At 42.8% G+C, this 20,318-nt stretch overlaps 2 protein-coding genes across 4 annotated transcripts; one reads left to right on the forward strand and one right to left on the reverse strand.

Moving 5' to 3' along the window:
* Positions 1-72: 72 nt before the first annotated feature.
* Positions 73-1,229, reverse strand: LOC117751462 (protein FAM181A-like). Its single transcript, XM_034563340.1, has 2 exons — positions 1,167-1,229; positions 73-1,032 (listed from the first exon to the last, which is right to left on the reverse strand). The coding sequence occupies exon 2, from the start codon at positions 971-973 to the stop codon at positions 197-199; it is 777 nt and encodes a 258-aa protein (XP_034419231.1). The 5' UTR covers positions 974-1,032; positions 1,167-1,229; the 3' UTR covers positions 73-196.
* Positions 1,230-5,015: 3,786 nt separating this feature from the next.
* On the forward strand, positions 5,016-16,799 carry prima1 (proline rich membrane anchor 1). 3 transcript variants are annotated; one of them, XM_034563341.1, is made up of 4 exons: positions 5,019-5,938; positions 6,802-6,943; positions 9,258-9,390; positions 15,094-16,799. In XM_034563341.1, the coding sequence occupies exons 1-4, from the start codon at positions 5,615-5,617 to the stop codon at positions 15,191-15,193; spliced, it is 699 nt and encodes a 232-aa protein (XP_034419232.1). In that variant the 5' UTR covers positions 5,019-5,614; the 3' UTR covers positions 15,194-16,799. The 3 variants fall into 3 exon arrangements, with proteins under 3 accessions (XP_034419233.1, XP_034419232.1, XP_034419234.1); XM_034563343.1 differs by having other exon boundaries at positions 5,019-5,516; XM_034563342.1 differs by lacking the exon at positions 9,258-9,390 and having other exon boundaries at positions 5,016-5,938; positions 15,094-15,204.
* Positions 16,800-20,318: the final 3,519 nt, after the last annotated feature.

The raw sequence follows: 20,318 nt of genomic DNA on the forward strand, positions 1-20,318 counted from the left end.
GAAGACGCTATTCTGCAAGTGCAACTTAGTCCTTTAGATTTAAACAATAAAAATAGATTAAGCTTCCAATAAGTGCTTGAGGAAGTGTCTTGTGTACAAATGTTGAAAGATGAAGAGTTGGCTTTGTAGAATGCAACATGAACATAGTTAGTCCTATTTACACATTTGTTGTGCAACTGCTCCATTAGAAGGGTAATTAAATGAATCCAAACACACTGAAGATTGGTGACTGGATGGTGGGTTTGGTCGGTATGGGTTTGACCACAACGTGCGTGTGGAGTTTCTGTCCATAAGGATGCTCAGCTCTCTCTGTCTCTGCTGCTTTACTCCACAGTCCCAGTGGCGGATGTGGGACCACAATGTGACTGTGGAGGACCTGGTGTCCGTGGTACTGGAAGGGGCAGCAGCCGCACACATTCACACAGTGATGAGAGGTCAGGTCCAATTTCAGCGTCTCTTTATCCACAGAGCTGCGCCGACTGGACGTCGACAGAGTGGCCTTTGTATCATCCTTATCGTAACTCCTTTTCCGCTTTTCATTTTCACTGCCCTCAGAAGTGCCTGCATGGTTCCTTTTTATTCCCAAATGTGAGTGCTCCCTCTTTGTTGGGGTCAACTTAGGTTCCTCCCAAAATGAGGCTGGTAGTTGGCGTTTCCTCATAGGCACCTGTTTAACAGCGCTCCCCACATTCTCTGCACATTGCGCATCCAAACCGGGCTTCTCTGTGACCTTCACACTCTGGTGGACAGTCCCCACCGGTTTGGCGCACCCATACTCAGCAGACCTGTGCGTGTGGCACCTCGGGACTCTGGAGTACTTCTGGGAGAATCGCTTTAGTTGTTTCTGCAGATATTTCCTGTGATCCACGGAGCGTCTGCACGGAGCTGACTTGTCCAAGGCTGCTTTGATATCGCTGGATGCCAAATTTACAAAATTTAGCAACGTCTTGACTTCACTGTCTGCGTTCGCCATATTTGCAAAGACTTGGATCAAATCAGTCCATGTTGGAGCTTGCAGTCCACCATCAAAATCTAAAGGGAAATCAGGAAAAACTATTAAGGATTTGCGTAATTGTACATTTCTCTTCTGCAACTAAGCCTGAAGCTGAATGTGATGGGTCTCAGTTGATATTTTGTCTTCTTTTCTAATAAATCCCTTTACTCACCACTGCTGGATGCCTCCAGACTCACTCGAAGACACAGTCCAAGCACAGACTTCCCTCCAGGCTGAGCACTTCAACAAGTTGAATGAATATAAACTCCTTGTAGTTGTGTTGCTTTCCTTGAACCAATCAGCGACCCCAGGCCCCTCACAATGCACCCAATCAGCCTCCAAGCACCCTGGTATCAAATTCTTCACCATTGCAAATTGTTGTCATGGAGACCTGGAAAAAGGCGCTATGGGGATGCGATATTTCTCCTGCACGGTGATTTCCGCGGGTTGGCCAAACATCTCTTAAAAGCCACAGTGTGCATGAACGAAAATGAGCGCAAGTTTAGCTGAAATAGACATGCATTCTAACTTTATTCTGGAGCAGGTAAAGTGGAGTCTTAAACATATACCCCTCATACCCTCCCCAAGAGTGATGTCAGCTGTAGGATTTGGTGAGGGGGGATCTAAAGAGTGAATAACCATGGAAAGGGGCTTGAACGCTCAAGAATCTTGTCTTTCTGTTTGCCCCCTCAATCGAGCGACACAAAGGCTGAATTACTCATTCAAACCTCGCGGGACAAAGGGAAAGGAGCTGGATAGCACTCCTGCATTTGTAGTCAAACATTTAGAGACTTAAATCGAGTCGTCATGAAGGAGAAAGAGTCGGACAAAGCCCATAGAATTGCCATCAGCAAACATTTTCCTGTGTCATATTATGGGGTCTCCATGGCTCCCTCTGGCCCGTGGACAATAGCACAAGTTTGCACACTCGAATACTGTCACCCTGCCAACGGCAACAAGGGCCCAAAACAGGACAATCCCCAGAGAAAGCATGGGCTCCGCGGGGAAGGTTGCAATGGAGGAGGAAAAGGGGACTTGGAAATGCTAATTGAGCTTCATCCCCTTATTGAAGTGAAAAAAGAGTACCCATCGTTCCATTAAACCGCAGCAGCAGTGGAATGAGATGTGAGGAAACAGTTTGTCTGGTAAGTAACACCTCATGTGTGTGCACTATACTACCCTGGAAGCATTATCTGAACCACTTCAGCACCAGGACAGATCATTTTTGAAAACGTGCTGCAGTCGACATCGAGGCTACAGGCCATTTATTCCGAGGGAGCTGCAGCCAGAATGATTGATTGCCTCATTCACTCAGTTTGGGGTTGTCTGAGGAGAGCTCTGCAGGTCTATATGTGCTCTGACTGGTCTATCTTTTTAGGCAGTGCATCCCTCTTGTTCTGGAGAGGCAATGGGACCCTATTGTCCTCCTCTCTTCTTCTTCCCTTCACCTCTCTGTTCATCTGAAAAGGCCAATTAACAATGGGGCTCCCCTCCCATGGCCTGTCACCCCACTCCTGGGCTTTTGAAGTGAGGGAGAAAGAGAAAGAGGAAGCATAGTGGCATCCACAAATACCACAATGTGACACTGTCCTTGTGCCAAGACAGGTGGACGAAATGTTTGTATTTTAAATATAAATAGGATTGAGATGATTTATGAGACTTCTGAAAAACACTGAGCCATTGACAATATTCAGTCATTTATGTATTTACCTTTACACTTTAATCCAACTGTAGGGTCATGTGAGTCTGAAACCAACATAACATACAAGTTAAAGTGTTACTTTAACTGATCCATGTGCACCCAAGATATGCTCTTTACTTACATATCTTTGGAGCACATGCAAACTGCCACTGAGAAAAGCTTGCGCTCAAGGAGTGTTTGGGGTCTCCAATGATGCACTTGTGTTTTCTCTTTTACTTTTGTAAATACATATTTGAAAAGTGAGAAATCTATATCTGCAGATACAAAATAAGTACAGATGAATTTACAATAAATAGAAAACTTGACAATAACAAAAATCCAGCAATGAAAAATGCACTTTTTGTCCTTTTTACTACTTATTGTATCCACTTGCTCCAATGAGCTGTTAATATATTTACAAAGCGCCGAAATCGCATGTGTTACCAGATTCCCCCACTAGATGGCAAACTACCTCCACAATGATACAGCCAAGCTGGGCTGATACAATAAAGCAGAAACACACATAGTAAAGATAAATGCAGTGGAGTTAATTTGCTCTGAACATTATTATTCCTTAAATGACAAAGGGTATTCAAATCTATTTTTGTCTGCTGCAAGTACTATTTATGTGCTCTGTTTGTCTTGCAGAGATGCTGATAAAGTATCACAGCAAGAATAATAACACTGGAAGACCACAGTAATTGTATTAAGAGGTTTTCTTATCTGAGTTTAAAAGGGCAGTGGTGTATGTTGGAGCCGATTGCTGCGAGTTGGAAGGAGTTGAAGCAGCAGGAAGGAACCAGGAGGATGTAGTGCTTTCCTCTTGTCAGATAATCGATACTGGGACAGACTAGGATGGACGAGCTGAACCGCCAGGCACACTATATGCCAAATCCAGGCTTGCTCTATACTTCAAACATTCTGAAGAATACCTACATTGTCCGCACAAATGCAATTCAGCAGCAGATGTGGATTTTCCACTCTAAAAGTCATCTCCAGCTCTTGTGCATTAGCTCACCCCATTACTGTCGGTGAAGAGCTTTTTGATAGGCAAGAGATGTGATGAATGTTCATCTGACCAAAAGGATGTAAGGCTAGATGCTGAATCCATTGATCTCAATCCAAAATTGTTTGAATAGTTGGCTTAGATAATGTTGGCGTTATTTGGAATAAGCAGACTGTGACACAATTGGCTGTCACTTCTGTTATTTAAAACGCAAGCAATGCTTTCCAACAGAAGTAATTTGGGTAAAGCAAAAGGATGTGGATTCATGAAACATAGGCAATTTTAATGGCAGCATGTTGGTGTACTGAGCAGAGAAACCTGCAAACAACGCCTGTAAGCATGGCCGTGGATTTTTAACAGTTTAAGGGACAAAGCTCTCTGTAGTGAATACTGAAGGAAAAGTGTTTCAACGCTGTGGGGATGCAACTAACCATTCTTTTCAGAATTGATGAAAGTCTATAAAATGTCAGGGAGTAGTGGAAAAAAAGCACTATTTCCTTAATCCTTAAGTAAAATATACAAATGTCTTGGTTTGTACAATTAACAGTCCAAAACCCAAATATATTCAAACTACAATCATATAAGACCTATTAAGAGCAATTCTCACATTTGAACAATTATTTAAAAAATGGTTACTGATTAATTTTCTGTAATCCCCTAATCAACGATTGCTCTAGAATTGTGATCAATAAAGTAACCCATTGTCAGCAGTATAGTAGTTAGTGCTCTTTGAGCAGCACGGTTTAATTCCCACTGTCCATTATCTGTTAAAGTAAATTCAGTAAACTGTGAATGTCACGTTGACTCTCTGGTACCATGTACGTGGCTAGGGGCTGTGGGGTAATTTCATAACTGTGCCTTGTGAAGACCACTAACAATATTATGCAACTCTGCTCAAAAACTAGCTACTTTGCACTCTGGCCTGTAGCATCACCGTCTTATAAAATATATCAAGATGGTGTATGTGTGAGTGTGTGTGTTTGGGGGGGGGGTTAAAAAAATAAACATCTAATACATATCTTAAAGATGTCTTTGCAGTTGCGCTTAAGCAGTAAATGCCAGCTTACATCAGTATTGTTTAGCCGATCTCAGCCTTCTTTGGGGAACTGGACCACAGAGTGCTCTAGCAGGCACACAGCACATCAAACATGGGTACGGTAGGGTTTTCAGTAGGTAGGCGTCTCTCTCTCTCTCTCTCTCTCTCTCTCTCTCTCCACTTCACTTTAATTCGGTCTAGTACGCGTCATCCTTACACGGACTCGCCTCCACACATTGAGGGCTATACTTTCTGCCTGGACCACAACCACAAATATAAACAAGCAAACCAAAACACAAACAAACAACCGCTGACATTAACGACGCCTACGTTACCACCTTCCCTCACTCTCTCTCTCTCTCTCTCGCTCGCTCTGTTCGTGTGTGTGTGTGTGTGTGTGTGTGTGTGTGTGTGTGTGCGCGTGTGTTTTTAAGCGGTGGGGGGTGGAGGAGGGGGACTTTTGAGAAGCGGAGGGTGAATTTGTTTGAGCACACGCTGTCAGGATGAGCTGATGTGAGCTCTGCATCAAGTGCGCGGTGGTGATGCTCCCGTATAAAACAGCCCGCTGTATTTTGGCACAGAGGGGGATGCATCAGTTTAACCCTCGGCTCTGCCCTCCGGACTCGCCCATTCAGTATTCAGCCTAGATAACTTGAAGGGATGTGTGATCCTATTGTGAGGAATCCTGCCGCACGATATTACTGAGGATCTCTCTCTGTTCGTTTATTTTTTTTTCTTCAACTTCGATGGCTTGAGTGGCCCATTTGCACTCATGCTTGCAGCCGAGGAGGGATGTAAGGTACGGGCCATCCACCGCCCTCACATTGCACGGAGTAGCGGCGTGATTCAGGTCGCTATCTGAGTGCCAATAAGAAAAAAACTACTTTCGAGATGTGAATGATCGAGATTTGCTACTCATTCCACCGGCTCGCCTGTCCTATGCTATCGATAACGGGATTTCAAGAGGAACATGATTGTGGCATAAACTATTTCTGGAGACGCTTGTCACAGATATCGCCGCTGAACTGGACAGGGTGGATGGTTATTTCCCAAACAGTTCAAGCTTATGTATACTGCATTCGTTTGTTGGAATCGCTGCCTAGTATCTTCGAGAACAGCGCAAGAGGAATGCTGGTCCAAGATCTAATGCCATTTACTTTAAGTTTTTGGCCTTTTTTCTGCGGTCATTGCCTTCTCTCACTGTTTTTACTCTCATGCCAGGTAAGGATCGTGTCCATGCGCGCCACTTGTCCATTTACGCATGAGAAGATGTTACACTATTGTCAGAGGAGTTTGATCTACTGAAAGATAAACACTGTGCAACTGTTTTCAAGTAACTTGTGCACTTCTCATGTTACAATTAATATGCAAAGCATTGCGTGTGTGTTTACACAAGATGTTGTCCAGGGTACAGCTGTGTTTAAGAAATACTGACTGACATGCATATGTAGAGTTTTTAGTAAGGCTTGAGAAATATAGCTACACGCACACGCACACGCACACACACACACACACGCGCGCACACACATACACACAGCCACTCGGCTCTAGTGGTAACATGGAGTGGCCAACTGTGTTTTTTATGATAACAAAATTCAGTTATCCCACCAGGATCCCTGCAGCAGGCATATGTTAGTGATGAGTATGCTAACCTCTGCCCCGTGCTGCTGCCTACAGATAGTGGTGAGCTGATGTTCACACGCACGCAGTGTTGCCAGGGTTCATGTGTAATGTGATCTGCTTGAGTTTCCAAGTCCACCCACGCACACTCCTCGGGGCAGCCTGCTGCCCACTCTGTTGGTGGGTGGCTTCTTACAGGGAGCGGGCTGCAGCCATAGACGTGATACTATTCTGCATGTACTACATACAAAGCAGCCCCGGTGACAACAACACTGTAGCTGTGATTACGAAAAGAATACTAAGAGGATATCCACAGGGCTGCTAACTAAGAGGCTGCTGAGTGTTCAAGCATGTCCATTTGTGCTGCATAGTGTTGTGCTGATGGCACCCATGAGTAATGCACTGAAGGACAGTGCTCCAGTCATTTCAATGTCTCTCTCTCGCCCTCTCTCCTTTACCATAAGGGAGAACTCCAGAGGTCATGCTCACAGACTGTGGCAGAGAAAGTTAGTGAACAGTGCCAGCTGGCATGCCACTGTAGAAGATACCCTCCCCTTCCTCCTCCACCGCCTCCACCGCCTCCCCCACGGCTACTGGGCACCACAGGTAAGACTCACAGTTCACACTCACAGTTTTCTCACCTGTCTCGCTACAAGTCTGTCTGTCTGACTCTCTCAGTTTGCTCTCGCTCCACAGTTGGATCAAACGCAGGTGTCAAGCAACTGGCTAGTCTGAAGAAACTGTTTTGACGTGGAGTGTTTATTTTTATGCTCAAAAGAAAATGTACTATCAACGCCCTGAGATTACTGTGTCAGCGGACTTGAATGGGCACTGTTTTTTAAGTGTGCGTCTGTGCGTGTGATAGAGCCAGCAGGATGTTGACAGCTGAACACAGGACAAATTTATGCCGGGTCTGACCTTGGGGAGTACCCAGCTGCTTGTGAAATCCATGCCTTCTGGGCTGCCAAGCTCAATGGTTCAGTGGTAGGGTTTCCCCCGGAGGACCCTTGATTAAAACACAGATGAGTTCATTAAATTAGCTTTAATTTGAGAGAGATAAGACGCTAATGAACCAGCACAGTAGTTTTAGCTTCGTTTTGAAGTCAAGCTGGCAGCAATTAGGGTGTGTGTGTAAGTGTTTTGTGTGTTAGTGCTTGTCCACAACAAGCGTGTCTATCTGTGTGGACCTGCTTTCTGTTGTAGGAGTTCTTCCTCCGACACTCCCTCTGAGATGGTAAATCCATTGACGTATTTCACCAGCCTGCTCACTGAAAGTTGATATGATTTGTATGTAGTCTCATGCACCTTAATGAACAGTGCACTGAAATATAGGACAGGCGTTTCTGATGACGCAGACGCTCTGAGCTATTACTGAGACTCTTTAGAATCACTCACCCTCAGCCCTTAATATTATGAGTGGGAAGGAACACTAAATCATCATCACAGTCTCAACAGGCAGCAGTGTAAAGGTTTTAATCAATCACTTCCAATGATTTCTTTCTGTCTGGTCAATTTAAATGGACTTTATTACCCCCCTAACACACTGTGTGAGCTACCTATCAAGAGTTATTCTGTCAATGTTGGGCACTGCATGAATGCTGTCAGGACCATCTGACTGTAAGCTATTTTTTTTGGTTTGAATGCCCAATTACAGCCAACGCATGAGTGGAGTTTTGAACTCATCCATAAACAGTAGTGTGTCACGATAAACTTGATAAGCAGGCCAATTTTTATTCCTTTTCAACTTTACACAGAAATGTTTGCAGAGGGTGGAGACACCATGAATAATTCATTTCAAGGAAGATTTTTTTCTTCAGTTCCCAATTGAATCCATACAGGCGCATAATTATCTTCATATTCCGTCAGTAGCCCAATTTGCAAAAACGATTAGAGCTGAAATTTTTCTTTAAACTGTAGTCAACTGTATAAAATGCAATGAATATGCATAGCTAACATGAAAAACTGGGACAATGACTGAGACCTTATCTATCTGCTAAAAGTACATAAAAAAGGGGGGAAATTGGCACTGTTAAGCTAAAAATGGTTTTGGAAGTCTTTCAAAGGAGTATGCTTTATCACAATGAAGTAGATCCTTACCACTGACTGAATTAAATCCTATAGCCGATGACAAAACGCAGGATTAAAATGGAAGTTTAACTGAGAGGAGCTTTTAAATTCATAGTGACTTATGACGTGGTCTGCTGTGCCGGGGAGAGCCGTGTCTTGTTATTTGCTCCGTAGAAATGTGCTGTGTTGGAAAATAGTCCACAGCATTACTAAGGAGTATTTGTTGCTACGGTGTAAACCCTTCCTCTCATTCATAACAGAATAAATGTAAATGCAGGAGATTTGAGTTTGCTATGATATATACAGCCCAGTGTATTTTCTCAGGCACACTAAAACTGGAACACACTGGCATTCATAGATAGATAGATATATATGCACATGCCTAAACTCATTAATACAGTACAGTATCAAATGCTGCAGAAAGAGAAGAGCAAAGTTTTGTTTTACAGACACAAAGTTGCTGATACACACAATGTTATACAACATTCCTGGCGAGTGGTCTTACACCACAAATCTAATGTGGAAGGAGCAGGAGGTTCCTGCAACAGTGATTGGTGTGGACAAGAGTTCTGGTGTAAGGAAGGCTGACGGGACCTGAAATGATTCATTGTGTCGGGTTGGATATCTTTGAACGTTGAACCTAAGACCTACAGAACAGGCGAGGACAGCTACTTACCAACTCAGAACAGGGAAGAAAATAACTTTCACGTTGATGTATTATCATGTCGTATGATACAATCACTAAGGAACTAATAACTCAAGTTAGTTCTGTGTCCAAAGAGATGAGCATTCTCTACTTCTGTATCCAAATCTCTTTCCTCCTGTCCCCTCTTCTTCTCTTTTTTTCCCTAAGTGGCAGAGCCCATGGTGCCCTTGCTGAGGCCCTGGTGGATGGAGATGGACATTGTAGTGCTTGGAACGGTGGGCTGTGCCTCAGTTGTCTTCCTGCTCTCAGCCATCATCATCTGCTACAAGGCCATCAAGAGGTTGGATGTCACTTTCCTCTTTTTTGTTCTTGTAGTATTCCAGTTAGATCTTATTCGCACGTATCTGAAATATTCTTAAGTGATGACAAATTGAAATAGGAACTGTCACAGACAGGCTGCTCAACGTGTCGTGTGTAATTTGACCCATGTACTATCTCTCCTGCCTTTGTGTGTGAAGCATCGATGACCATGTCATCACCCTGCTGGGTCATACTGAGGTCAGAGGTTATATAATGAGGTTAGATTATGGGAGTCACCAAGAAACATCCTATAATTCATTTATTAAAGTGCATGATGAACCCAACTACACCAATGCTGTGTTGATTTTAATTTGCATAAGTGTCTAAAGCTTCCTAAAACGGCAGCTGGATTCATGAAAGTGAAAGCAAGAGGCAAGCAGAGGAATCCCAAGACGCCGCCGTTGCAGTGGGAACTGTTTCCCCATTTGGCTTATTAGAGAAAAGGCTGCGTGAGGTTTTAGCCTGCAGCACAACCCGGACCCAATTCTCTGTGTGACATTCAGGCAGCGCGATGTCACACATGCACTCTGACGTCCATGTTAATGTTCGTAGACATTTAACAAACGCACACATGCACATCGTGCAAAGCAGCACACATGCACGGAGAGGCGTGCAGAGGAGACGACTTGTGTGCACCCATCCATATACTCACAACATCTTTACATACATAGATACATCATCTTTGCGTATTTACACACTTTATGGCATAAACATTGACTCTCACACACCCATGTGAGACCAGCCACAGTTCTTCTTGCTTTTATTTATCTGTATTTAAATTGATTTAGTATCATACCTTATCATATTTATGGAATTACATTAAACCTGCATGCCAGACATGGCTTTCCTCAGCAGAACTCTATTTCCCCTTTCTTTAAACCACAAATAGGCAAAGTCAGGCAGCGGAAGTAATGAATGGGTGGTTGGCTCAGGAATTCATTAAGGCAATTTTCCTTCTTGTAGCCAAGGGGCACCTTTTTTAATGCAGCAGTGGTAAGAAAGTGTTGTTGCAATATGGGCTCTAGCCTCAAACCCAAGTCATTATTTATGAATTAATTTGCGCAGTCATTCAGTCGCAGGCCACATCTTTTATACATGCAAGCGGGTCGTGTCCTGAAACTCTGTGGGCTCTAGACTACAGACGTTGTGCCACGCCAAGCTGCCCTCTACACTGAATGAGCAGGGAAAAATACACAGGTCCAGCCATACTGGCCTCATTAGACATTCATCAGTCACAAGCCAATAGGAGAGCCGTCCAGGCAAATAATTTGATTCCTTTGCATTTATCACAGCTGCGCTATTCATCCATTGCTCTTGAGTAGAAGGTTGAGGAAACAAATGACAGAAAAAATGTTGTCTACGAAAGCAAGCAAAGGCGTCTTAGTCAATAACAGTGTGAGACAGGGTTTGTCAGTGAAAATAACACAGCCAGTTATATATAGCCCTTCCAGCCCCTCACTGCTCCGGGCTTTCCCAATGAAAATCAGCTGGCTGAGGGCCAAGGCCTGAGCACCACAGACAGCAGAGGAGCTTGCTCTGCGGGTCCCAGCCCTCCTGGCTTTTTGTTATGTTTTATAATCTTTGTCTGCCAGTCATGTGTCAGAAGCAAAGGGGCTGAAAAGAAAAAAACACTTCCATACAATTCTATTCAGAGTCCACAGCACCAGGGAGGCTGGTGTGTGCAAGCATAGAGAAGAGGATTCAGACACATGCTGCGTTTCAGTGTTGCTGTGCCATCAGAAGCAAAAGACATGATGCTGCAGTCCAGGCTGTCAGCCATCCAAGAAGCCAAAACAAACAAAACTCCAACCAACTGACTAATGAAGCTAGATGCTTTTCCCAATCACTTACCGCTCTGGGAGGCTTGTCCAAAGACAGATAATACATCACAGCTGCTCCTGTCCAAGGACAATAAAGTATATCCAAAATGCTCAACCAGAGATACAATAATAAAAGTAAACTACTTGTCAGGCAAAGTGGTTTAATATCCAATATTTACTAATACATAATTAGTCTCTGTTTTATTTTCAAAATGACAATACCAGCACCATCAAAACCATTGACAGCTTTTTACAGTCTGTTTTTTAATGTGTTTTCTTTGAACCATAGCATGTTACTCTAATTTCCAGATGGCTGGAGTAATTGTAAACAGCTCAACACATGTCCCAATTTCACCATGATCCATTCCCCAAACTTCAAACAGGAATGTGTGCTGTGATTGCACAGCTTTGATATGAAATATTCATCTAACCTGTGAAATGTTGTGTTGCCACCTGCCATGTGTCAACAGCATGGCATCTATTATTGAAGGCCTGGATAGAGGTCGGTTTGAGTCCCTATTGCTCTGCCCTGTGTGGTGGCCCCAAGCGACATGGTCAGTCTGAGCAGAGATTACGTCCTGGGAGAAATAAACAGGGCTGAAGTACCTTCCAGCAGGCTGTGTCGACGTGTGTGTGACAGCCTTTTTACAGATGATTTACTGATCCGTCAAAAATATCCAAAATTAAAATAATTAGTTAGCTGCAAGATTGTTGCATAACGATAAACAAAATCAACCCCGCTGACTTTTTGTTCCAAGTAGAAGAATTCCCAGACTGTCTGTAGAGCCTGCCGTCTGTCTCTTGGTCTATCCCATCTCCCCGAGCTGCAGCTGAAACAGCCAATCCTCTCCCCCGCGGCACAATGTGTTTCCACCCTGGGGCTGGACAGTTTCTATTCTGAGGCTTTCCCTGCGTCCCACAAGGGACACAGCCAGCAGAATCTGTCCTACATGGCCAGCATGGATCCCTGGTGTCCTGAGACGTATGACCCCTCCCAGCTTACAGAGTCCCACAGGAAGTCTTAGTCATTGCCTCACGTTTTGTTTACAAATGTGTTTAAGAGCCACAAGCTTGCATCCCCCAAACAACCCCAACAACTATAGACTAAATGCAGTGTATGGTGTTCACATGGTGTGTATGGTGTTGTCGTTGTTTGTTGTTCAACAGTTATTCATAATCAGCTTATAAATATAATAAAACAAATATCATAATCAATCGGAGACTTTATAATAATAATAAAAAGCTCAATGTTCAAAGTTAAGCATTAGATAAAAGTTAGAGGAAGAGGTTTTATTATTTATATAAATTGTATTCTTTTTGAGAACTTTATAACAAGAGTCTACAGATATGCTAGCAGCTCTGTGAGTTCTTACTTAAACACAACAGCGGTTTGGGCTAAAGCTAATGTCGCTATGCTTGCATGCTCACTGTGACAAGGCTAACTCTGACGTCTTCTTAGATAATGTCTTTGCTCTGATGGAGTGATGTTAACCACTATCACCATCTCTGTTCAGTGTGGGAGCATGCTAACATTTGCTAATCAGCAAAGTCCAGCTTGGGCTGGTGGCAATGCCCTTAGATTTGCAGGTATTTTATTTGTCACTGGTAATAAACCAACGTTATTGCATTTCATCCTGAGGAGAACATGAAGGTCGGCGCCAAATTCCTTGGCAATACATCCAATTGTATTTCATTAAAAACAACACATTTAAAACAAATGGTGGCAGAAGAGGAAATGTCAGGGGATCAGTCAGTTGGAGTCATCCTCTGGGGATCATGAATGTGTGCAAAGTTTTCATCCGTTGTTGATATATTTCGGTCTGGACCAAAGTTGTCGACTGACAGACAGTTGAAAAATGCCATCCTTAGAGCCACGTTGCTGCCATAACAAAAAAAAATGACATAGGAGGCATATTGAGAGTGTTTATTATGTAGACCTCATTGTGATGTCTTTTTTATTCGAAAGCTGAAGAGTGAATTTTTGACAGATGAAAGTATCTTGAACCCGGGAGGTTGAGGGGTGGAGGTGGTTCACAGCGCTGAAATGACAGCTGAAAAACAGCCAAGACAGGAACGGTTTTAATACCTGACAGCAACAAGATGGTAGAATAACAGGTGTGGCAGAATCAGATTGGCTAATGTTTAATGGAAAAAGAAAGTAAGAGAAATGAGCAAATTGAGCATATGCAGGAAAAATACACATTTACTAGACTATCAATCGTATTATATCCTTGAGGAAATGTAACCGAAACACATTTTACATAACAGAAATCGAAAGACTTGAGCTGCCTTTTTTTATTCTCGTGTGTGAGACGGTTTGTGAATACAATCCAAAGTGTGAAGCACAATAAATGCTACAATTATGAAGCTCACGATGCATGGTGCATTTTTACTGAGGTCTTGTCAAAGGTATTGACTCAACCCAGAGGTAAAGTTTTGAGTCCATGGATATAATAACAGAACGAACATAACTTAATATCCTACTACAGCAGCACAACATGCTGTCTTAAAGCAAGTCTATGTATTTCTTTCATAGTATAAGGGCATAATGGCATATGTTAAAATGTAGTGTACAGAAGCACAAGTGGTAAAGACTACTAACTCACTAATACATTTTGATTTTGATTTTTTTAAACTTATTTTTTATCTGTAGTCCCGAGAGGCAGATGTCACAAAACAAAAACAGAGATAATATTAAATATACAAGGTTTATACAATATTGACGCTTTACAATGGGTGCACAAACAATGAATAGAGTGAGAATATTAATATACGTAATATAGGAGACTCTTAGACATTGTCAAGTACTAACAAGACATGCAACACAGAGGCTCACAAATTCAACATATGTCCAAAGTTAGCGGACATAAGCTGCCATAAGCTGGTCATATCAGACCAGAAATGGTTGAAGCAGCAACACCTGTGAGTTTATTGAATTGAGTGACAATTAATTGGATTGTTTTCTGTTTATTTAACCTTTCATTTGAAAGAGAATTGAGATTGTTTTTTTTGTTTTTTTAAGTAACAAAGAAAAAAGATTATCTTCATCTCTCTAAATGTTTTGAACTTAACAAACCTAGTTTTTCTTGCAGGGTTGTTAGATAGCATGAAGTCGAATATGAGCTCATTTCACCCTGTAAGGATTCCCCCGCTGCACGATGCCCGACAAGGGAAAAAGACTGGACTGGGAATGACTGTTTGTCAAAGTTGGACTGGCCAGCCAGGGCTTTCCGAGGAGAGAACAGGAGAGTCTCGCTGAGCTAAGATGTCGCTCAAGGGTCCTCTGTGGCAATGAAGGCATAGTACAGTGTTGAGAGGAACAATGACTGTACTAACTGTATTCAGATCTGTCTCTAAGTTACATAAGCCCAAGCAGGAGAGAGCAGCTGAGGGGGTCGATGCAGAAGCCACAGTACACTGGACAAATATAATAACCACAAAGGCACCGAGGAGTGCATGAAAAGGGCTGCATTGAATGATACTGCTCTTCACAGGCCAGTAGCAGCAAGGGGATCATGTCGTTCAGCTTTATTTTGCACCAGAAGGTCCTCATAGAAAGGACAGAGTACCACAGTAGTGTTGAGAGGAGGTTATATATTGATGGTCTTTCAACGTTTTTTTGACAGCCACACACATACTCATTACTTAGAGGAAAGATTGTGTTTGCCAGTCAGAGTAGGTAATTGTCTTATCCCCTGTGTTGCAATGTATCTTTTCCCCGTCTCCTTGCAAAAGTGATCTTTGAACGTTGAACTTATTGGAAAGAATCACTGAGACCAGCGTGTAAAATAGGTTTAATGAAGACAAATGTAACTATCTTGACAAGAAATTTGACTTTATTTTATGAAAATGTTTATTTGCAGGAAACCACTACGAAAAGAAGAAAACGGGACAAGTCGTGGGGAATATGCCATGAGCATCCGTAACAAGAAGGCCATGGGTACGAACAACACTGTGGTATAGACTGTCTCCTGGTGGACGCAGGAAGTGGCATCATCATTACCATCTCTCACCGTAACCCCAAATACAACAATCCATTCTCACCCAGAATGCAACAGGGTTTTATCCAAGGTTTACGAATAGGTAAACCGTCCCTTTTTGCTTGGCATGTTGCCTGGACTGAAGACACCATTCAGCTCAAGAGAAGCTGCAAAAGATGGAAGGTAAAAAAAAAGAAAGCCAGAAAGCACGGAGAAAGAAATCCACAAACCCCCATGGTGTTCAAAGTGGCACAGCAGGCTGAACATTATGCTCTTAGTAACAGCAAGTGTTGCTGACAGGCTGGTTGGCTGCTGGCTGGAGAGGGACCGTCTGCCAGTCTGCCGCAGATCCAGACCTCACACACTGTTGACATCTGCAACGGAACAACAGACAATACAGCAGACCGGACAAGCCCATCACACAAAATAAGTAACGTGCATGCAGTTTTTACAGAGAATGCAAAATTTTTTATATTCCAATCCCCACACTGTCCATCTTTTGTTCTGCATTTTTGAGACAGATGCTTTGTGAGAGGCATGATGTTCCTGTCGGCTCTGAGATGTGGATTCATCTGACTATGCAATTTAAAGAAATCCATATAAAAAAAGGAGGAGCAGCGACATCAACATGGGACATACTGGTTATTTTACCATGCCAAAAATGCCACAGAAGACTTAGGCTAAATGTAATATACTTCAGTCATTCATTGAATTATTTGCTCAATTTATTTACTTATTTATCTACCTTTGAATTTATTTTTCTACTTAAAAGAAAAAAAACTGTCTTGTAAGTTACTCACATCTTTACAAATCTTGAACTTCTTGATGAACTCATTTTATTTCTCAATAGCTACGTTTTTTAAGTGAATCATTTATAAACCATATAATCCATTTGTGATGCTCCGATGCTTTAAGCCTGCTGTCAGTTTGTTGAGACACTGATGCAGAAAACACGCTTGAGTTTTGGTATCAGTTGTTTTGTCTCTGGCTGTTTGATATGCTTTTCTCTGTTTCCTTGAGATTTCTGCTAAAAAGTCAGGGGTCTCTAATGTGCTATGTGAATGTGTGTTTTCCAAACATTATTAATGTGCTGCATCAAATGCCAGTCTCCCTTTTGATTTGTTATCTCAAGACAAGCCTCCCCTCCCTACAAGTTAAACCTGTTACCACAAGTATTTTAGTTCAATCTTGTTGTTTCAGAGTCTTGGGGTCAGTTAGATGCCTTCAATCATGCTTTGTTTGGATTTGACAATCTTCATTTTTCGATCTGTCAAGAGGGGTTTAGCCCATCGCTATAGAAACTGGGGACATGAGCCCAGGCCTGACCTTGTGACTGGTGAGAGACAGGAGACTTAGCCAATAGCTAGAGATCAGGTTGCACAGAGGATGGCCGCAGCAGAGATGTGTGTGTCTGTGCTGTTACAGGCATCCTCCACATCCCCGCTGGAAAAACACAACTGAGCTGAACTGGAGCATCACTCAACGCTGCTCTGCTTTTATACATTAAAGCTGTGTGTGTCTGCGCATGAGTGCATTCATGTGTGTGTGTGTGTGTGTGTGTGTGTGTGTGTGTGTGTGTGTGTGTGTGTCTGTGTCTGTGTGTGTGTGTGTGTGTGTGTGTGAGAGAGAGAGAGAGAGAGAGAGAGAGAGAGAGAGAGTGTGTGTGTGTGTGTCTGTGTGTGTGTGAGTAAGTGAAAGAGAGAGAGCGAGAGTGTGTGTGTGAGTGACTGACTGACTGACTGAGTGGGTCTATCTGTCTGTCTGTCTGTCTGTCTGTCTGTCTGTCTGTGAGTGTGCATGCAGATGAGTGTACTCAGTGAGAGTGGGCTGTACTCTGTGGCTGTCAGTTAAGTATAGATATTGGCTAAACTGTGGAAATTTGGTAAAACACATGCTTGCATCTAAACATGCACAGATATTAGCTAACAGTATACCCCACCATGTACCTATACGAGAGAAATGAAGGATGCATGAATGTAAATATTGATATTTAAATATCTGCCTTCTGGACTGTTAATTAATGTACAGTGTAACAGAACATATGTTTATACATAGTAAAACTTAAACAATGTGCTACCATTTAGAATTATGTCAATGTTGTCATGTTGATGGAGCAAGCCATTAATGTATACATGGCAATCAATAGTACATACACAATTTATGCATTATACCAAACAGAAAGATGTGCATAAGTTGATTTAATTGCTGAGTTTTTCAGTTGTAAATAAAACTGTACATAACAACAGACCCACAGCCTATTGTGTTTAAAGAGGCATATGTGCAGACATAAATCTGTTGTTATGTTATGGCAGACAAACTGAACTGTGTGTGGCCAAGGTGATACAAGTGAGCCTGTTATATTAAGGTCCTGCTCATCCTGTCTGCAATGTGCTGTGTTGTGCCGTTCATGTCTTGGGCAGAGAGCTGTGCCGGCCGTGTCTCCTGGGCCCCCCGCAGCAGAGGACATGTTCTCAGTCTGTCTCACACAGTGCATCTTTAATGAACTGCAATTATCAAGCATATTGCCCTCCATGGGGCTTAATGACGCAAGAAAACATATAGGTTGCATATTGTGTGCGTTCTGGGCTCGATAAATAATCATGTGACAAAACATCATGGATGTGTGTGAAGGATTTCTGCTGCTCAAGCGAGATCGAAATTGGGGTTTAGAAGTAAATTAAAAGAAGGAAGTAGATTCAAAAACACCTCTGTGAAAGATTCTTAAGTTAATTTATAAAGACAATTTTCTACTTCTATTTTAATTTTGCACATTATATGCACATTTTGCACATTAAGTGTAGTTAATGATGTGAAACAAACAAGGGGGACAAACCTGTACAATACAGGCTGATGCACAGGAGCACTGAAGAGGAATGTCAATGAATTATAATGTGAATGAGGGACCATAGAGTGCTTTGCCTGCCCTGCTTGAGATGTGCCACTTGATGGTAATGCCAATGGACACTGAGCAATTTAAACATTCATGCATTGTCCAGCCACGGCGCTGTGGATCTCACTGTAATAAAAGCAATGTGACAGCACTAGGCGGGGGGACCAGGGATTGTCACTGTCTCAACAAGCTTCGTGAGCCTCTCAGAAGGTATTTCCATCGAGCAAAAGGGCACTGATACACAGGTTCTTTTAAAGGTGGGTTCTTGAATTGAAATGTTTCTGTACAAAACTAGTGCTGCACTCTGTATGAAACTACCTCGCTCAACCTGCTCTTTAATCAAGAAATGTCACCAATGCACACACCTGGTGATACACCATGCTGGTGCACGCAGTCTGTGTGTATCAGAGCTCACAAAGTCCTTTCAAAGCTGACCTTCACCATCTTTGAGGACCCACTCTCTGCCTGAGAGGCCTTTGGTCAGCTTTAATTACCCTCACTACCTCCAGCTGCCTGCCCATCAGGTCAGCACTTCCATAAGGTCCTCCAGGAGGCAGCAGGCAGGAAAGGCAGGCAGGGGCGGGGAAAGTGCTGAATACCTGTGGGACACTGATTACATAAGATGCTGCTAATGAGAGAGGTTCTTAAGTAAAGGGCTGTGAGTTCAAAGGATCACAACGGTGGCAGTGGCTGACAGATGCAACCCCAGAGCAAGGGGGACTTGATTAAACACACACATCTGTGCACATGATGGAATACATGCACATACACACCTGCACCCAGCAACACTTTAATACACTCACACACACACAGAGGTACACAGCAGGAGAGCGGCTCTTTGATGAGACAAGACTAGAGGTTGATGAGAAGGGGCACTGCAGCCTGATTCAGCTACCCCGGGGTCACCGGGGAGTGTGTGTGAGTGTGTTTGTGTGTGATTATTTGTGTGTGTCTGCGTTCATTAGTCAGATTGTGTGATATCATTACACTAGTGACTCATTTGGCATACACCTCTCAACATGGGTCCTCTTACACATGCAGTGACTAAAAAAATATATGCAAATCAAATTTGACTTATTTTTGTCCAATAAACCAATTTCTTCTTGCAGAATACATTTATATCATCAGATCTAATTCATTTTAAGGCTTGATAATGAAATCCTTGCAGCAGTGAAGATCAAAACCAAGATTAATGTGCTGTTCGACTTTCTAGCCCTCGTGTCATCTGTTATTCTCAGACAAGGGCTTCGTGGTAATGCGGTTAGACCTCACAACAATGCTTAATCACAACAAACCACATTAGGCCAAAGGTAATTGTGTTTGCTTGGTATATGCGTGGGCCAATCTGTTTCGCTGCTGCCAATGAAGAGGGGCATGGAGACGTGGGGTGGGCTTTCCACTTTGGGGCGGAAGGGGGGCACAACCAAAATAGTCTTGTTTACCTCCCATGTCTGGCTCCACCTTATCGAGTTACAAAGCTGCTGCTGCACCTCAGATTGGCCTCTGATTGATCAGAGCTCTGATGGCGAGAGGCAGCATGACTGACAGTCTGACAAGGATCTCAGACGGGAGCTGAGTAATGCATGTCATGTGATTTTCCCGGATACACCTGAGGTTTAGTTTCTCATCCAGGAGGAAAAACAACAGAGCCGATTTTATCGCTCTGCCATCTGCATTATGGTAAACTGGACATTTTCCACATCAGCCAGGACATCAAAGGGCAGTAAATGTCACATTTGAATTTTGAAGGGTTTCGCAATTGATATGAAATGACAAAGCGGTCTCAATGTTTAGAAAATATCGTACTTTTATTATACAGCTTGCAACCAAGCAACTTAAAAAGTGATAGAATATGAATGTAACAGAGTGAGCGTATATAAGATTCAACAAGCATTTGCTTTTACACCCTCACAATACTAACATGGGTCTATATAAATTCTTCAAATCTGTTGAACACAACAGTTAGGCACCTGATGCAATTATCTCCCACAAGCCTGCCAAACCTTTAATTATTAGCTCCAGTGATAGCACTTTCAAATAGCATAGATTTACTGTACATATACAAGTATTACACTAAAGATGCTGAAAATGATCCAGTCCAAATGAATCCCACAGCATCAATTTACAGAAGAGTCCTTTTTTGGTCAGAGGGATCGTCCAGAGAGGATGCATGCAGGTCTAAGGACCCAGACTGGACCCAAGGCGACAGCAGAGAAGG

The sequence above is a fragment of the Cyclopterus lumpus genome, chromosome 22 (assembly GCF_009769545.1).
Source record: "Cyclopterus lumpus isolate fCycLum1 chromosome 22, fCycLum1.pri, whole genome shotgun sequence".
NCBI lineage: Eukaryota > Metazoa > Chordata > Actinopteri > Perciformes > Cyclopteridae > Cyclopterus > Cyclopterus lumpus.